The 15,645-nt window shown below is 40.6% G+C and overlaps 1 protein-coding gene across 1 annotated transcript in view; it reads right to left on the bottom strand.

Moving 5' to 3' along the window:
- The window catches only part of KIF6 (kinesin family member 6), a 151,446-nt gene that overhangs the window by 57,731 nt on the left and 78,070 nt on the right, over nucleotides 1–15,645 (bottom strand). The window contains exon 14 of the mRNA XM_028724406.2: nucleotides 5,578–5,686. Within this exon, the coding sequence (XP_028580239.2) occupies nucleotides 5,578–5,686 (109 nt within the window). The remainder of the gene's footprint in view (nucleotides 1–5,577; nucleotides 5,687–15,645) is intronic.

Raw genomic sequence — 15,645 nt, 5'->3', positions numbered from 1 at the left:
TTATTATTATTTATTACATTTGCTAGTCGCTTAAAAAAAGTCTCAAATCAATTTAACAAGATAAAATATGAAAGTTGAAAACAATTAAAACCAGAAAATTAAAACAATGTATAATCCAAAAGGCATTGCATTCTGTATTACACAAAATGCCCATCCAATAACATAATAACGAGGACAAGTCCTAATCATTATTATCCTCTGCAGCCACCACTGTCCCATATATGTATCTATATTTTCCTATTAAAAAAATAATTGTGCATCTGTTGAAATGGGCTCTAGAGTACCAAAACTTAGGCCATAATAAATCTGTTATCCATGACACACTTGGTTGTGGCTAACATACCCACCTCTCTGGAGTTAGTTAAGCAGTTTGGAAATACAAAATATAACACAAAATTTCAAGTTACGGATGTTGTTTTGGTATGCACTTTCCTACTTCATCAGATTCAAGAAGGAATGATGGGTTCCTTTAGCCACCTTCTGCAGAGAGTATACATTCTACTTGTGGTGCACTGTGGTCTGGATCATGCACACTGATTGGGGGAGGTGTTGGCAGATAGACAAAATGTTGATGGCAGAGGGTTGGCTTGAATGCCTTTCTGATCTTTTCCAGTGCTGTGATTTTACGATTAAGGTTACTGACAAGTTGGAAGCAATTGGGAAGCAAACTAGAAGGAAGATAAGGTGCCTGAAGAGGTAATGCTAGTGTGGTCAGGATTGGTGGGCAATGCCACTCCACCACAGAGTAGCAGAAGGAAATCTATAAAAAGCAGCCATGCAGATATCTCCAAGTGCCACATAACATAAATTGCTCCAGTGGTCTATGGAGGTATCCACCCAAATTTTTTAAAAGGAAACGGGGGAAGAAGCCAAAGAAAGAAAATGCAGTGGAATAAAAATAATTGTGAACCCAAAGTCAAGCAGAGAATGAGAAACATGACAATCCTACTGCATATAGTAATACTGGCATAGAAGAGGTTTACATTTAGAAGAAAGTTATGTTAGCTTTGAAATGTGTTGTATATATAATCCTTACTTAGAAATTTGAACAGTGGCTGGGTCAGTGAGTTTCTGTACAAGTGGCGGTTCGGCAGCTATGTTCCAAATTACAGAGTAGATCTGAGAGGAGTTTGTTTTGAACAAGTGTGATGTATTTGGAGTTCCAAACCTCTTTTACTAATGCGTTCTGCAAGCAGCAGCAAGACTTCCTTGCTCTGTTTGTATGGCATCTACGGCAATTCTAATGAGCATTGCAATGCACTATGCCGATATTAGAAGTGCGGTATTATACTACGCTTGTTTCCTCAGAAAAAGTCCCACTCTGTTCAATAAGGTTTGCTTAAATGTTAGGATTACAAACTAAATATGATTTGATTCAAAGGTTGGGTTTGAATTCTTCAACTTATTTTGACATGAGTTCATCTCAAATACAGTGGTACCTCAGGTTAAGTACTTAATTCATTCCGGAGGTCCGTTTTTAACCTGAAACTGTTCTTAACCTGAAGCACCACTTTAGCTAATGGGGCCTCCCACTGCCGCCGCGCTGCCGGAGCACGATTTCTGTTTTGATCCTGAAGCAAAGTTCTTAACCCAAGGTACTATTTCTGGGTTAGCGGAGTCTGTAACTTGAAGCGTATGTAACCCGAGGTACCACTGTAGATGTCCTGAAAACTACCATCTGTAATACCTTTAAAAAACACCTCAGAAATAAGAGAAGAAATTATAGTCTTTTAGAAAAACCATAGGAATTATATGGCTATATTTCATGCATGATTATTTACATGATTATTAACAGAGCCACACAATGCATTGTGATAGAAATATAAGGCTTGTCCATACCAGTGTTCAATGTGTGCAGCTGACATTTCTCCCTCCTCCCCTAAGTGTCATGATGAGGTGTCTCGGATAGGTGTTGGTGGAGCTGTTCACAACACACACACACACACACACACACACACACAATTCCTCAAAAATAAAAGCTCCGTAAAAGTTATGGAGAGTGAGGAAGGACTAACTGAGAGGAGAGGAAAGCAACATATAGTCCCATTGCATTCCAGCAAGCACTGCCCATTAGTGTGAGTGGGGAAACATCTACACAGATTTGGAAGCATAGAAAACTGAATGCCCTCATGGATCAAAGTATACACACAAACACATGGACATAGTGACTCACATACATATTAATGCCTTCGTTTTGACACAACACTGTCAAACCGATAGTTACGTAAATTCAACCAACATGCGGTATCTGACATGTCACTCGTTCCATGTCTCTGATACACAAAATATGAGTATGCATGGCTGATGAAGCCCGGCAGGGTGAAACAAGGCATTATTCCGGGAATCCTTGTCACATTTTAAATTCTTTCGTCTGACACCGGCATACAGCAATATATTTTGCAAAGGCACATGTTAAGATCTTCCGTATCCTTCATCTGATACCTGCATACAGCAGCTGAATACAACAGCCATACTTTGCAAAGGTAAATGTGGAACATTACGAAGAAAAGTTCATCTTTTGCAAGTACTGCTCCTTAAAGTTGTTACGTCTGACACTTGTTTTGGCTAAGACATACGTGGAACACAAAAGCTTCTATTTGGACATTACATATATAAGAATTGATCTATTTGTATTTCCTGTTCTAAATGTTGGTCTTTAATTGCTTCTACTCAATTAGATAATGTGAAAGGAGTTATGTTTATATGATGTATAAAGAATTTATATAGTTAAACACAGCCAGTTACATTGTGCGTATATTTGTTCATTTTGACACAGCCATAGCCTCTGCAAAATCACAGATTTTGAAAAAGTACAATGGCCATGATCTCAGGATTTGCAGATAATGGTGCATAACAGAAGGTGGAAATACCATATTACCTCATGTCTCAGCCCTGTTAGGTAGAGACACGTGCCTTGTTTGCTCTCTGTTATATCCATAGTAAGCAATAATATACCTCTTTATCATTCTGAGAGAAAACTTTCAAACCACAGCTTCCAAAAGTATATGGGCATCTATCACTCTAGCTGAAGATAATGATTGATCAGATATGTGATGGTTCTGAACACAATGTCCGTGGTGGAGTGAAAGATAGTTATCAGAATAAAGAATATAATAAAAGAAGGCACAACCAAAGGAATAAAAATCAAAAGCAGATGTCTGGGAAGGATAAAGGAGTATAAAGTGTGAGAGGACTATGAAAAGAGATGCAAGACATCTGTCTAAGTACCTATGTTTATCTCCAGAATTCCCAGGCTTCTTCTTGTGTTCAGTGAGTCCTGGAGATGCGCCACATATAAGTGCCAAATGTAGAAATGGAAAATTATGAATCATTGGACAGGCAACCTTGTTTGGAGTTGTGATGGAATTTCCTGGAGAGTCACCATGCTCCTGTGGTCTGAATGCTAATTAACTCTCCTATTCTAATACTCAGGCCTTTTTGTCAGCCAGAACCCACCAGAACTCAGTTCCAACACCTCTCAAGTAGGCGCCCTTTTCATTGTTAAGAGAACAAGAGAGAAGTTCGTGGTGAGTTCCAGCACCTCTTTTTCTAGAAAAATAGCACTGCTAAAACCTTTTATCAAAGACCCTCAAAATGTTTCACCTAATGTACTAGATGACAAAGTATTGTTACTTCTACAGAAAAAGGAAATTTGGAAACTGAAGAAGAAAGAGGTCAAAATGATTCCATGAATATAATATCACAAAGGACTCCTGGAATGGAGATAACATGCAATATTAGAATAAGCTGTGAGTTTTAGGCTGTGGGCCTAGATGAGGAAACTGTTGTTCTTTGAGTGGTGTCTTGTGTATCTATTATTTATTAATTTTTTTATATTGCTTTTTGGTCCTTCAATACAGTATATACTTACAAACATAGAACTGTACCAGTAAAAATCACAATTTGGAAACTGCACATATGGTGTTTGGTAAACATACTTATTATAACCCTCCTTTTTATATGTATTATGCTTTTTTTTAACCTTGTCAGGAGCACCTACTGACCAATAAATTCTCCAGAAACAGGCATTTCTGTTGCTCTGAACTTGTATTTGCCATTTGATACATGATATAAGGGCTAATCACACTGCTTCACAAAAACAGTGAAGACAAAACTTAAAGCCAATTTTTTGCAGCTGCTTCTAAGACTATAAACATATTTCTTACACAGAACCTTAAAAATATTTTGTATAGGCTCTATTGCACTTTTAAAAGTGCTATGTGAATAATAAATAATTCTATGTATGCATGTGTATGTATTCAGTCATTTAGCCTGCCCAATTCTGAAGGGTCAAGGAATGAGAAATATTTAAAAATACACAATGGAATAAAACATTAACTAAAACTAAAAAAAGAGCTTGATAATAATACCAGTTACTGTAAGTCAGTCATATAAAGTCATTCATCACTTTTAAAAGACGTCCAGGCTCAGGAGTAGGAATTTCATTGATACAAAAATCCCTGCCTCTTGGTACACAGAGATGACAGTGCAGTGACCGAGAAGAATGCAGTGTGGACATATAGATGCTGATGTGGTCTGTGTCAGTACCCATTCAAATCAATATACTGTGTAGTTGACATGCAGGTATGTGTATCTGTCCTCTATTGGACTGCTTTGGATTATAAAGGTAAAGATAAAAAGGGACCCCTGACCATTAGGTCCAGTCGCGGACGACTCTGGGGTTGCGGCGCTCATCTTGCTTTATTGGCCAAGGGAGCCGGCGTACAGCTTCTGGGTCATGTGGCCAGCATGAGTAAGCTGCTTCTGGTGAACCAGAGCAGTGTACGGAAACGCCGTTTACCTTCCCGCTGCAGCGATACCTATTTATCTACTTGTACTTTGACGTGCTTTCGAACTGCTAGGTTGGCAGGAGCAGGGACCGAGCAACGGGAGCTCACCCTGTCGCGGGGATTCGAACCACCAACCTTCTGATTGGCAAGCTCTAGGCTCTGTGGTTTAACCCACAGCGTCACCCGCATCCCTTTTGCTTTGGATTATAGTAATGGGTATTTTTTTAAATATCTGCTTATCATAAGTGGTTATTACATTCCTGGTCCTCTTGGCACGGATACAAAAACATAGATACGAACAATGATCCTGCCCTGCTACTCTCCCACTTCACCCACATTTTTATGAAAGGCTTTGCACAGAGGAGTTGCCACCTTCCTGACCTGCCATTCCGATACCCCAAATGTTTCTACTTCTTGCCTTGCGCAATGGCACACAACACAATCAGGTCATTTGTTTGCTTAAACCTGAACATCAACTTGTAACTGATTTCTGTATCCCAACCATGTATTTCTGCCCAAAGAATGTGTTCTCAGTTTTATAGCTCAGTATACAGTGGTACCTCAGGTTAAGTACTTAATTCGTTCTGGAGGTCCGTTCTTAACCTGAAACTGTTCTTAACCTGGAGCACCTCTTTAGCTAATGGGGCCTCCCGCTGCCGCCGCACCACCGCTACACGATTTCTGTTCTCATCCTGAAGCAAAGTTCTTAACCTGAGGTACTATTTCTGGGTTAGCAGAGTCTGTAACCTGAAGTGTCTGTACCCCGAGGTACGACTGTAAATCTTACCTTTGCTTAAGGAGCTGCTTATTGTCTTCAATGGTTATGCTATCAGCATAATCTCTCTTGAAAATTTCAAAGGCTTCCTTACGTCCAAGTGACATTTCTCCTCTCACTCCTGTTCAGAAAATAAATCAAGAGTGGGATCATTTGCAGAAGTAATGGGATTTAATTTTTTCCTATCTTCTAGAGACATTCCACAAAGACAAGATCAACAAGTCCTCTTGTGCACAGTGAAAAGTGCTTAAAGTAAGGCTACACAGAAGAACACAGGAGCATAGCAAGCTGCCATATATTGAGCCAGACCATTGGTACATCTAGATCAGCAGTCTGTACTCAGGCTGGAAGCAGCTTTGCAAGATTTCAGACAGAGTCTCTCCCAGCCCCACCTGGAGACTGAACCTGGGGTGTTCCACATGGAAGGCAGATGAACTACCACTGAGCAACTACCCTTCTAAGAAACTCAAAACCTGGCTAATTTACTAACACAGATGAGCAGTAAATACATCTGCTAAACCATTCTGGATTCTGTTGGCCTTTTTTTCAAAACAACATGGCAACCACTCTTATATTAATCCTATTCCATATTCTGTGGAAACCAAAAATGCCTGTTATAGACCAAGTGGTATAGTTAAAATGACAGATTCAGTTTTGTTTCATGTCACTTGAACATCCGTAAGTCTGAATTCCTTGCATGTTTATTTTTCTGAAGAAGCTATTAATATCTCCTTAATTAAAACCAGAGTGTCAAAAATCAAAGCAGTGGAAATATTTACAAAACCACTGGAATTTTCATGGAAGAAAAGTGCATATTTTCTCCGTATCTTCGCCATTTGTGGTTTTTACATGCCATACCATGCAATATATTAATCAAATTAATATATACAGGAAGTTACCTCAGGCCAAAAAGATTACATATTCATTATTTTCAGTTCACAGAATCCATGTGCTTTACTACTCCCCTAATGAAACCCTGGTCGCTCGCATGCACTCTCAGGTGTGCTAAGTATACCTTATTGGCACCCCACACATTACAAACCAGGCCCCCCCAGAATGTTTTACAATGCACAGAGGTTCCATTGCAGGTATTCCTCACCACCCAAACCAATGTCAAAAGGGTTATCTGAAAAAGGAAGCTTGAAAACCACTGCTGTCAACTTTTACTCTAAACCCCAAACCAGTAATGTGACCATTTAAAGTAAAACTGAACTAATTTTTACAGAATACCATGCTACTGAAACCAGCCAGTTTTATATGTATGTATACAAGCACCAATTCCCATGAACAGCTCCACTGATTGTAGTACGGTTAACTACAGACTAAAGTGAATTTCTCCCCACACCTTTTTTTATATATATAATTCACTTGCACCCCAGGGAAATGGGAGAATGCAAGAAACAAACTTTTCACTGAAAACATATTTTATAATATTACGCTTCATTTTACGTGAACAGCACAAGCACATATGAAACCAATAACATGAACTGGAGGGACCCACACGGGATGACTGAAAGGCATAAAGCATGCAGTAGCACTCCACCCATTTAAAAAAAGCAAAAAACCTATAACGATTTCACATCTGTATAGGCCAAATGAGCTGGAGGGAAAGGGCAGAGATATTGTGTTTGATGCTAACTTAAAAATGGAATGTTCTCGTTCCATGTAGCAGCCCAAAATAAAAACATAGTTTTATGTGTGGACTTGCTGAGCTTTCTCTTCCCATCATGAAAAGCCTTAACCCAGTGGTGGCCAAATTTGGCCCTCCAGCTGTTTTGGGACTACAATCCCCATCATCCCTGACCACTGGTCTTGTTAGCTTAACCTGAAACCTCAACTGGCCAGTGGATCCCCCCCCCCCCTTGCTTAACTTCAGCAGACTTCAATTTGGTGTATCCAGGTTAGTCACAATTTGACTTTAGTCCCTCTAGCTGCACAGAAAGGTGCTGCTGCTATTATTATTATTATTATTATTATTATTATTATTATTATTATTATTATTATTTACTTATACCCCACCCATCTGACTGGGCTGCCCCAGCCACTCTGGGTGGCTTCCAACAGAATATAAAAACACAGCAAAACATAAGACATTAAAAATTCCCAAAATAATAATAATTTATTACTTATTATGCTCCCTGCCCAACTAGGTTCCTACAAAGTGCTGCATATTCAGGAGCACACATTAGGGCAAGTCTGTGGTTAGAGGAGGTGAAGCTACCTGGTTGTACATTTCTCAAAAAACTCAAGGCATTTCCATAACACAAAACTGTTAGACGTCTATTAAAGTGTCTGGAAACTTCACTAATGAACTCCCTGCTCTGGAATAGGGTAACTGTGCCCCTGAAGGGCCAGGTCCACAGTCTGGGAGTCATTTTGGACTCCCAGCTGTCCATGGAGCCAGGTTAATTCTGTCTACCAGCTCCATCTGGTACACCGGCTGAGACCCTACCAGCCCACAGACTGTCTCACCAGAGTGGTACATGCTCTGGTTATCTCCCACTTGGATTACTGCAATGCGCTCTACGTGGGGCTACCTTTGAAGGTGACTCAGAAACTACAACTAATCCAAAACGCAGCAGCCAGACTGGTGACTGGGAGTGGCTGCCGAGACCACATAACACCAGCCCTAAAGGATCTTCACTGGCTCCCAGTATGTTTCTGAGACCTAAAAGGCCTTGGCCCAGTATACCTGAAGGAGCATATCCACCTCCATCATTCAGCCCAGACACTGAGGTCCACTTCTGAGGGTCTTCTGGCAGTTCCCTCACTGTGAAAAGTAAAGTTACAGGGAACCAGGCAGAGGGCCTTCTCGGCAGTGACGTCCTACCTGTGGAACGTCCTCCCATCAGATGTCAGGGAGATAAAGAATTACATAACTTTTAGAAAACATCTGAAGGCAGTCCTGTTCAGGGAAGATTTTAACGTCTGACATTTTATTATTATTATTATATTTTGCTGAAAGCCACCCAGAGTAGCTGAGAAAACCCAGCCAGATGGACAGGGTATGAACAAGAAAATTACTACTACTATTACTAAAGTTACATTTCATTTTAATTTCTATATACAACATTTAAGTTCCTTTTCCATCAAAAAGCCTACTTAAAAAAAGGTTTATTTTTTTGCCCCAGGCCACATGGTAACAGATTCAATTCAATTCAGATTCGAAAGAAAAACCATGGAAGAGGGCTGGTGAGAGTTGACTTCTCCATTCCTCCTGCCCTTAGAAAAGCCATTTTCAGTGGTTGGGGACCACTACTGATCAGGGTCACAAAGAGTCGGACATGACTAAACGACTAAACAACAACAACAACTGATCAGGGTGAGGACTGAGAGGGAAGATCTGCATCCAAATCAGGCAGAGATAGCTTGTGTCAGTAGGAGCTACATTTGCAGAAGCGCCTCTGATTTGGGTGGGATCCTCCCTTCTCCTCAACCCTCTGCACCACATTCCACCTTTTTCACCAAGCCCACCCCTGCAACCCAAAAGGCAGGATTATCCTAGCCAAATTCATGGGTTTGGAAAAACCACACAGTATGATTTGAAGTGTCACAACTGTGGCAGTCAGCGACAGCAAATTCTGGTCTAACAGTTCTTAAAAATAATTGTCAAAGAACTATTTAAAGGACAGAGCCTAGTTAGGAACACAGCACATGCTAATCAATATAACCAAATCTGTAATCCAAATTACATTTATGAGGGCATTAAATCCTAACAAATCTGGTGGGACTTACTTTGGTATAAACATCCTCAGGATTTGTTTATTTGTAAGATGTATACCCCACACCTTCAATGCCAATCAGCACCAGGGTTTTGCTGCCAAGTATTTTCTTCAAAGGTTGGATCCATTGAGAAGAATGGCTCTTGATTTGCTACTTTCTCTTCCAGTAGCAATCAATACTCAAAGACAATTTAATACTCAAAGACAATTTTAGAAGACAGCATGGTACTAAAGTTTAGCACCACACCAGTAGAAGCTGGGTAGCAACCCCCAGCCCAAGTCATCTGCTAATTTTAAACAAGAACATTAAGGAAAAGCACAGTTTATACAGTTATCTATAGCACATCAAATTAATTTGCTTGGACGGGGGGATTCTTTTTGAGTTAGTCATTTTTTTAATGCATCTGAAAACAGTTGCATTCTGAAAACGGCATGCAAGGAGAACGATGGGGAGATGGGAGATGGACATCAAATCTCAGAGAGACGAATCAGGAGTATAGGAAATAAGTGTCTAGACAGACTGTGAGTGCAAGACAGTTTGTAGAAGAATTCTATATACACTGGATAGTGATGGAGAGACTGGGAGAAACACAGAGCAGAGTCAGCACAACACAAGGAAATGCCAAGAAATGTGGGAAACTTGATGAGCTGGTAGAAAGAGATGATTCCCTTGCTGATGAACTTTGTTTTAGTTAATAATGAAGATTTATACAACTTTCAGATGGATTCCTCCCACACATTATGTTGTGCCTTCTTTTCTGCTACCCGCAGCCTGGAAAATCCTCCCATCTCAATTAGTAGCCTCTTTCTCTTTTCTTCCTAAATATCAGCAAAAGTGAGCACACCCTTGCATTCCAGGGCAAATATTTATTCATCAGCCTACAAGTTCTGTCACCTGTCCCTTGAAAAGAGTGACCTACACTTTCTGCTGGAAGTCTGTATATAGGAATGTGCATCAGAACTACACCCGGTGGTGGTACTAATAGAAATAAGGATGAAAAACGGAGGTTTTCCTATTAAGTTGCCAGATGATGTTAAATTGCATCCCAGCTGCCAACCATTACACTGTAGCGACCATAAATACTGTTAATAATTTTCAAGGCCCTAAAGGGAGCTAAAATACAGTGTTTCCAGTTACAGTAGAGTTGCATGGGGTGTTGAAACGTTCTTTCCACTGTCTTATGTTTATGAAATCAACTACTTTGCTATCAAACATCAATCACATTAGGGGAGAATTGGGTGTAGGAATCATCGTAGAAGGTAGCTGTTATTTCACCAACCTATTTGTAGAGGGGGACCACCCCACCTGGAGGATTTGAGGCCTGATCAATCTTAAGTGGGACTTCTACAATTAAATGGATGGAAATATTAATACCACTATGATTCAGGAAGAAAGGCTTTGTCCTGTAGAATAAAGAATTGTTTTACAAGGTTTAAGTGATTGCAGAAAGACAGCAGAACTGTCTCTTGATGAGACAGCTGAAGATCTCCTATATTACAGGAGTTTCACATCCATACCACTTCTTCTAAGAACAAATGCTGTATGGAAATCCAGTAGCAAGGTAGCCTAGTTCTCTATGAGGCCCAACATGGCTAATAATAAAACCTGGAAGTTAGAGGAAGTGGCATAACTCAGGGATAGTGTATCTGCTTTGAATGCCAAAAAGTACCAGATTAAATTCCTAGGGTCACTAAGTAAGGATGCGGAAGAGTCTTTGTCTGAAACCCTGGAGAGCAGCTACCAGTCAGTGTAGACAATACTGAGCTAAATGGATTTGTTTGTCTGACTTTGGTCCAAAGTCAGCAAACTAGAAGGGCTTTTGCTTAGGGTCCTGCCTTGCCATGGATGTGAAACTCTGCTTTTATTTTCTACTTAATAGTCATCTGATCATCTGCTAATTTAGCAGTCAAAATGTTAGTAAATTTGATCTCATGTTAGCTCTTGATCTAGTTATTGGAAAATCTATACACAGCATAATAATCTGCTAGAGTGGACAAGAAGAGACAGTGAAAGTGTTAGCAGCGGGCTAGGTATATCTGGTAGCTAGAGGAAATATGAAGAAATCCATCAATGTTGTCTCCACAAGATTTAACAGCAATGTTCAAAGTCCTAGGTGGACTAATAACAGTAAGGTAACTGCTTCAATGTAAATGCCTTGTATGCAAATAGCCATTATCTACAATGGGAAGCATATATGGTGCTAGGTCTTCTGTTAATTATGCACACAGAAATCCAGTCAACAGGATTGCTCTGGAGTAGAAAGACTCTGGATTGCTGTTTAAGTCCATCAATAACTGTTATTAAATTACTGCAGCAACAACACTGTGCACACTTAAGATGGAAGTAGTCCCATTGAACTCAGGGGGACTGAAGTGAATATGTATAGGACTGTACTGCTCACTTCCATAAACTTTTCCACTTCCAATCAAATAAAAACAAAACAAAAAACCATAGGCAGACACTTTTCAAGCCAAGCCGAAGACGATTTATTTGAAGTTGCTTTGTAGTAAAACAAAAAGTACTAGAAATGTTTGCATGTAGCCATAATTCACTGGTTCTCCGCAAGGATTTTGCTGATATTATCATCCCCATCTGCTCAGAATAGAAAATAGTAAATTTTCAGAGCTGAAGAACAATGAACCAAGAAAAATCAAGACGTTAAAAGGGGGAGAACCCAGCAGTAATACTCCCCTGCTGTAAGCTTCATCGAGCTTCTTTGCAAAGAGCATGTGTAATACATCTGGATACCTTCACTGGGCTCTACTTCAAAAATGGAAAATGCATAAAACAAGGCAGTTCATTGTACCCCTGCAGTGTTATACTGAAGAACATGGAGCCTTTGAGAAAAACACAAACCCTCAAAGGAAAAGGTGGGTGCCCAGATTAAATGAGCTGAATGAATCTTTGGCACCATAATGTCACTTTTAACACCATTAGATTTAAACTGTTCACATGTGATTATAATTTTAGAGGGAGGCAGTAAGGAACTTTTAAAACAAGCTAACCACATTTTATGAGGCTAACTTCCAAAACACTTCACAATGAAACTAAATGCAAAGGGCAAGGCACAAGGCCTAAGCGCTACTTAAATCCCATGTTAAGTCCTCAGCATAGGCTCTGGTGGTATTTTAAACAGAGAACAGGCTTTGCACTAGCCTTCTTATTGTGTCCATTTCACCCAATAAGAGCTAAGCTTAATTATATACACATGTAGGAATCATTTCACAAACATCCACAGAATGATTTCATGCAATTAATGCGCTCTCTCTCACTCACATACACAATCATTATGACGTACGGGTTTTATTATTTTAGCATAATCACAAGCACAACTAATCACTGAGATGCATTGGGTCACATGAAGAGATGAATTAGGCAGCTTTTATGCAATCACCGTTCTAATGTAGTTCATAACCACAGAATGACCCTTTAACATCACTATTGTTACAAAAGCACCCCCAGAATTTTTAGTCAAACCAACTGAATGTAACATCCAGCCTTTCTGGATTAAACCAAGTTCCATCTAGTTTAGCATTCTGTTTCCATCATGGTCAGACTCTTTGTCAAGACTACAAGGGTGACATCAAGTAATAGCCATCCCCCATTGCTTTCATGCTTCGTAACTAATAGCAATTATCTAATCTGGGAATAGCCAACAACATGCCTTCTACATGTTCTTGGATTAGAACTTCCATCAACCCTGATCACTGGCTAGGGATCAGAGGTAGAACACAAACCCTGTCCCCCACTGTCTTCACAAGCATCTCATGCTTGTTTCCATGCTTGTGGATAAGGTCTTCAGCAGGATTCTGCTCGCATTTGCTTGAATATAATCAGACTCCTCTGCGTCATTGGGGCCTCTGCTTCCTCAGAGTCTTTGATCAGATAAAGGTTCAAGTGAATATAAGTAGAAGCCCCCTGCATACTTTCCCCATGCAACACATAGATGGTCAGGGACTGTGGAGAGGGGCACAAGTACTTTGGGGGTGGGGCTTGTGTGTATAGCCCTGTCCCACTGACATATAAAGCAAAGCATACTCAGGCCTCTTATTACTGTGCTCAGGCCTTTTAAGTCATAACATACTGAGTCTGAACTTGTTTTAACCGCAGCTCTTGGTTGCTGGTTTTTATTGTGATATTGTCGTATTCTGATTTATTGTACCGACTTCATTTGCTTTTTTTGTATTTTGTTTGTAATTTGCCCTGGAAACCATTTGAGCTGAAGGGCAGTATAGAAATTTTCCAATTAAATTAAATTAAAGGAATGCTAAAACATGTGCCAAAGAAAACACACCCTAGTCCAAAATACAATAAACTGGAATTAAATCCCACTCAGCGAAATGGAATTTACTTCTAGGTAAGTGTGGTTAGAACTACAATTCTTTGGAGATAACTGAACTAAGCATCATCACGATGTAGGAAGGACTTGGCTAGTTCACATTTATAAATTTATTTCATTGCATTTTTATCCTGCTTTTCAGAAAATTCTTGTCTCTCAGTTTGGCTCACATTGGTGATAGAGTTATACGTGGCATGGAGAAAGTAAACAGAGAAAAGTTTGTCTCCCTCTCTCATAACACTAGAACTCATAGACATCCAATGAAGCTGAATGTTGGAAGATTCACGACAGATAAAAAAGAAAGTACTTGTTATGTAGTGCATACTTAAACTATGGAACTCATAGGAGGCAGTGATGACTACCCACTTGGATTGCTTTAAAATAGGATTACACAAATTCATCATCTGTCAATGGCTATTAGCCACAATGGCTGTGCTCTTTGCTCCAAAGCTGGAGGAAGCCCTTCTGAATACCAACTGCTGGAAACCACAGGAGGGCTGAGTGCTCTTGCGCTCAAATCCTGCTTGCTGGTTTCCCACAGGCATCTGGTTGGCCACTGTGAGTACAGGATGCTGGACTAGATGGGCCCTTGGTCTGATCCAGCCGACTGTCCTTACAAAAGGGAGAGCGGGGGATGAGGCTTCATCATCCAGTTTACAAATTAAAAACGCAAGACACACAAGGATGTTATTCCTGGGGGGCTGCTATGTAGCTACTCAATGGTCCAAGTTCTCCAGGCTAATGGCAAAATCCAGATATGGATCCCTCCTGCTCTCCAGTCCCAGTCCACTGCACACTTTCCTAGGAGGAAACCCCAGTAAACACACAGGGACTTAATTCTGCGTAAACACGCACAAGAATGAACTGCCGGACCACTTGACAGTTTCCAGCTGTGACTTCATTAAATGCATACACATACTAACAGAAAGCCCTTAAATTAGTAGGTACAGGGAGGAAAATGGAGCTGGACAGAAGCATGGCAGGTTTGGCAGAGGCAAATAGGAGTGGATACCAAGTAAAATCTGTAGTCAAAGCCACAAGAACTTTTGAGCCCCACCCATTGGTGCCACCACATCTAAATAAATAAGAAGTATTCTTTTTCCCTGTGTCAGAAATCACGCTTTTTCTAGAACTCCTCACAAACTGGATATATCTATTACTGTTCAGTTTACAATAAAGATTGCTCATTAAAAGTAAGTTTTCTCTTTCCTCTCTTGAAACTTATTTTAAGTTATGCTACTTTGCTCTAGGACATATATTTCAGAATAAAAGTTATTTTACTTGGTGCAAGAAAAAAGACTAAATCAATTTTTTAATAGTTAAGCATTCTGAATAAGCCATCTGCTTCCTCAGATGTACCTCTGCAGGAATTTAACTGTGCTGGCAGAAGAGCAATTCCTATTGCCTCACCTTTGTTCCCCCAGTAAATTATAGTTCAGCACTACGACCTTCTCTTTTCTATATTTGATGAAGTAGACCAGAGGTTTTCAACTTTTTGGGGTCCATGGCTCCCTTAACCAACTACCTTCTTTCTGCAGTACCCCTGTGGGGTTCGGGAGCCCAGTTATGTCACCCCTTGCCTGCCGAGCTGGCAGCCTCTCATCCTCTTTCCAAAACCCTCCCTTGTGGAGTGTTCCCTCAACCTCCTCTCTCCTCCTCTCTCCTTGGGAGTCTTCTGGGCAGTCACTGCTGCCACCCCTCGTCTCTCCCCACCCCGCCCCAAAGAGAGGTGCCTCCTCCCACTGCCCCACAGGGGCCTGGGAAGCACCCCCTGGCTAGCCCCAGAGGCACCATCCACCTGGGGAGTTGGTAGCCAGGCCTGTTGCAACAAACAGCTGTGCAAACCTTTGGAAGGCAGAGACATGGTAAGGCATCAGAGAGAGGGAGGAAAGGAAAGAGGGACAGAGGCCATTGTTGCCTGCAGTACCCCTGACCATCATTCAAGGCACCCAGGGGGCTACAGCACACTGGTTGAAAACCAATGAAGTAGGCTAATGCTTTTACAAACCAATGACATT

This window comes from Podarcis muralis, chromosome 3, assembly GCF_964188315.1.
Source record: "Podarcis muralis chromosome 3, rPodMur119.hap1.1, whole genome shotgun sequence".
NCBI lineage: Eukaryota > Metazoa > Chordata > Lepidosauria > Squamata > Lacertidae > Podarcis > Podarcis muralis.
This window is presented reverse-complemented; position numbering and strand designations above follow the sequence as displayed.